The sequence below is a fragment of the Gekko japonicus genome, unplaced genomic scaffold, assembly GCF_001447785.1.
Source record: "Gekko japonicus isolate JY-2015 unplaced genomic scaffold, Gekko_japonicus_V1.1 scaffold2983, whole genome shotgun sequence".
Lineage (NCBI taxonomy): Eukaryota > Metazoa > Chordata > Lepidosauria > Squamata > Gekkonidae > Gekko > Gekko japonicus.
In genome coordinates this window covers 9253-13650 of record NW_015160928.1, presented here as the reverse complement: position 1 = coordinate 13650, position 4398 = coordinate 9253, and the positions used below count along the sequence as shown (strand labels likewise).

At 49.0% G+C, this 4398-nt stretch overlaps 1 protein-coding gene across 1 annotated transcript in view; it reads right to left on the bottom strand.

The window, feature by feature from the left end:
* The window catches only part of WDR75 (WD repeat domain 75), an 11615-nt gene that overhangs the window by 2125 nt on the left and 5092 nt on the right, over positions 1-4398 (bottom strand). Inside the window, exons 3-4 of the mRNA XM_015424910.1 lie at positions 3374-3514; positions 1250-1341 (exon numbers count right to left, since the gene is read on the bottom strand). Of these exons, the coding sequence (XP_015280396.1) occupies positions 1250-1341; positions 3374-3514 (233 nt within the window). The remainder of the gene's footprint in view (positions 1-1249; positions 1342-3373; positions 3515-4398) is intronic.

Below are 4398 nucleotides of genomic sequence, written 5' to 3'. Positions count from 1 at the left end.
GGTGGTTGCGACCCACATTTATAAGGGCGTGTGCATTCACAAACAAGAGAAGGAAGTCTATGTTCTCAAGAGTGTTATTTTTTCATGGCTGTTCTCGTAAACCACCCCCCCCCCCAAAAAAAACTTTCAGCAATAACCGTCTTCTTGTTGGCTTTCCCCTATGCTTCTCTCCCCCGCAACCAGTATCGCTCCAGTCACCTTCCCAACTTGCTTCCAATTGGAAAGCTCCATTTACTGCTGATTTTGCCGTCAAGTCACAGCTGACTTATGGTGAACCTGTAGGACTTTCAGGGCAAGGGACGTTTGGGGGTGGTTTGCCATTGCCTGCCTTGGTGCAGTGACCCTCAGTTCTTCGGTGGTCTCCTATCCAAGTACTAACTGGGCCCAACCCTGCTTAACTTCCGAGATCGAGATCAGGCTAGCCTGGGCTATTCAGGTCAGGGCAAAAGTTCCACAATAAGTACAAAAAGAGAAAGAACCCTGGAGGATTATAGCCAAACCTGCCCAACCAGATCCCATCCCGACCTCCCAAAGTATAGCTTGATGAAAGACCTCCAATCTGGCAACCAGGAAAATTGGTTCGCTGCCACCATCCAAGATGGGGTGCCCACATTTTCTAAAGTAATGCACAGTTTCTGTCTCCAGTCTGCCAGGCCAGCATAGCATAAGAACAACAACAACAACAAATTAACAGCAACAACAATGAATTAACAACAACAACAACAACAACAACAAGTTTTTAGATTGCCCAGCCCCTGAGTACACAAGGCTCTGGGCGATTTACAACAGGTTAGAAACAACACAAAGGTACAGATTAAAATCAACAAATCAGTTATAGTCTCCAGATGGCATCTATAATTTTAATCAAAAACCTACTCTGGGCTGTTCTATCTCGTGGGCATGGTTAAGGAGGAGGCTGAAGTGGGCAGAATGGAAAAAAGGAGGGTGCCGGCTGTGATGGAAAACCATTGCTCTCCTCAACCAAAAGCCTGGCGGAATATCTCTGCCTTACAGGCTCGGCGGAATTGCATTAGGTCCCGCAGGGCCCTGATGGAGGTTGGCAGAGAGTTCCACCGAGTCGGAGCCAGGTCTGAGAAAACTGCATACGTTGTAAGACAGAACGCTGGGCAAAGGCGAGCCCCCACAAGCTCCACCTGACCGCTGTGCCAGGCGCCCATCCCAAACAAAACAGGACTCCGTTTTAAAGCAAACACACAACTTTTCAGGAATCGCTCGGTCGGTTTCTTACCTGTTATTTGCTTTGGATACCAGCAGCGAGTTAATAAAAATAGGACACAGGAAAGAAGCAGATGGCAAGACGTGGGCTGGAGTATGAAGCATCTAAAGGAAGGGGGGAAAAAAGAGAGAAGAGGCTCAACAAAATGGAAACTTTGTCAAGGGGTCCCATTCAGTGTTTATCCTTTTTTCCCAGCACTCGTCGTGGGTCTCTGGACTGCGATGCCAGAGAACTTCGCAGCCACTGAGGCTGGTTCCCCACCTGCCCTTCCGCTGGAGAGGAAAAGACTTGGCTGAAATAATTAATGGCCAAGTACTAATAACACTAATTATCGTATGGCAGTGTGTGTAGCATAGCCGGGAGATCCTAAGATTGTCTGGCAACCAGAAGTTGTAGCTCTTTTGGTGTTATGCACCACTAGGGGGCGCGCTAGACTTGGTTTTTTTTATAAAACCTATTATTAAGGATATAATCAATCAAATTCATCATAACTTCACATTTTAACCCAATACATCCCCTCCTCCCTTCCCCCCTCATATGGCTTCCCACAGTGCTACGACCTCCTGCAAAATTCTTAATCATCACTTTTCCATCTCTCCTCTTATTTGAGCTCAATAGGTAACTTATTACTATCACATTTATACCTTTGTCCATTTGTTTTACCATTACTCAACATTCAATAACTATTAAAGCAAAATAAATTGTCTTTTACATCCCAGTTATTTTCTAAATAGTCTTTTAAGTCTTTCCAGTCCTTAAAGAAGTCTTCTGCTTCCATATTATAGCAGTGTGTGTAGCATAGCCAGGAGATCCTAAGATTGTCTGGCAACCAGAAGTTATAGCTCTTTTGGCGTTATGCACCACTAGGGGGCGCGCTAGACTCGTTTTTAAGGCAGAGGTGGTTTGCCATTGCCTGCCTCTGCGTCACGACCCTGGTATTCCTTGGAGGTCACCCTTCCAGATACTAGCCAGGGCCGACCCTGCTTAGCTTCCAAGATCTGAGTAGCCTGGGCTACCCAGGTCAGGGCAAGTGATTTCATATTACATTCAGGCAGCAAATGCTGTCGGGGGCTGGCACAGAACAAAATGCTGAGCTTGGCTGCATGGAACATACAAGGGCATCTCCACTGGCTTCCAGGTGCTATTGAAAATCCTGCTAACCCTGAAGGGTTTGGGGCCCAGGATACCCCAAGAACCCCTTTTCTGCCACAGGAACTTATCTGTTCTTCCTTGGTGGCCCAGCTCTTAATCTGGAACATGGACTCTCCTGCAGTGGTCCTCCCCCCCCCCCCCGGAATCTCACTTTGCGCCCCCAAACTCGGCCTATTTGCAGATTAGGAAGGGGTGTGTTTTTTTAAAAAAAATTGTACAGTGCTTTCTAGGGGAATAAGATCAGAAGATGAGCCCTGCCAGCTCAGACCAGTGGTACATCTAGCCCAGCATCCTGTCTCACACAGTGGCCAACCAGTTCCTCTGGAGGGCCAACAACAGGGCATGGAGGCCAAGGCCTTCCTAAGAACATTAGAAGAGCCCTGCTGGATCAGACCAGTGGTCCATCTAGTATAGCATCCTGTTTCACACAGTGGCCAACCAGTTCCTCTGGAGGGCCAACAACAGGGCATGGAGGCCAAGGCCTTCCTAAGAACATTAGAAGAGCCCTGCTGGATCAGACCAGTGGTCCATCTAGTATAGCATCCTGTTTCACACAGTGGCCAACCAGTTCCTCTGGAGGGCCAACAACAGGGCATGGAGGCCAAGGCCTTCCTAAGAACATTAGAAGAGCCCTGCTGGATCAGACCAGTGGTCCATCTAGTATAGCATCCTGTTTCACACAGTGGCCAACCAGTTCCTCTGGACGGTCAACAACAGGGCACAGAGGCCGAGGCCTTCCCTGGATGTTGCCTCCTGACTCTGGGATTCAGAAGTCTAGGGGTCCCACTCAGTAACCATGACTAGTAGCCACTGACAGACCTCTCCTCCATGAATCTATCTATAAAACAGATTAATCTACCCAGTTATACTTTCTACAGATTGTTATTTTGTTGGGTCTGCGGCTTATTTTGTTCTCTGCTTCGGTGCAGCAGGCTGTAACTACTTTACTAAGCAAGCAAGAAAACAGAAGGTTTGCCCTCTTACTTCTTTGATGGCTGGGGAATCTTGCGCCATGGTCTTCAGGACAGGTGCCTTCCGGCCTTCGGCAGCCTCTTTGGTCTGTTGCTGGTGCTTCCCCAGGAGGAGGTAAAATGGAGTCACGGGGAGGCTCTCCTCCACGGCCAGCTGAGAAGAAGAGATTGGATTTATACCCCATGGCCCTTCACTACTCGAAGAAGTCTCAGGGTGGCTTACAATCTCCTTTCCCTTCCCCTCCCCGCAGCAGACACCCTGTGGGGTAGGTGGGGCTGAGAGAGCTCTTTTGAGGACTGCTCTTGAGAGAAGAGCTCTGAGAGAACTTGTGACTGAGCGAAGGTCACACCAGCATCTGCAAGTGGAGGAGTGGGGAATCAAACCTGGTTCTCCCAGATTAGAGTCCGCAGCTCCTAACCACTACATCAAACTGGCTCCCTGAGAAGTGACGCATGAACACCGGAAACAAACAGAACCAGCACTTTAAACCTTAGGTCTTCAAGATTTATTAAAGGTAAAGGTTCCCTTGCTCAAAAGCCAGTCGAGTCCAACTCTAGGGTTGCGGTGCTCATCTCCGTTTCCAAGCCGAAGAGCCAGCGCTGTCCGAAGACGTTTCCGTGGTCATGTGGCCGGCATGACTAAACACCAAGGCGCACGGAACGCTGTTACCTTCCCACCAAAGTGGTCCCCATTTATCTACTTGCAATTTCTTGCTTTTGAACGGCTAGGTTGGCAGGAGCTGGAACTAGAGACGGGAGCTCACTCCGTCATGCGGCACACTCGGGTCTCGAACTGCTGAATTCCACAGCCTGCAGTTCAGCGTCTTAACCACTTGAGCCGCCGCAGCTCCTCAAGATTTATTAAGAGGGAACAAAAATATTTACCAGTATTTTCAAGGACAAGCTGAGGTCTTTCATATCACCCACAATCTGATTCCCTCCCCACCCCCGGAGATGGCCGGGATTGAACCTGGGACCTTCTGCATGCCAGGCAGATGCTTTGCCACTCAGCCACGGCCCCTCCCCACATCTCCGATC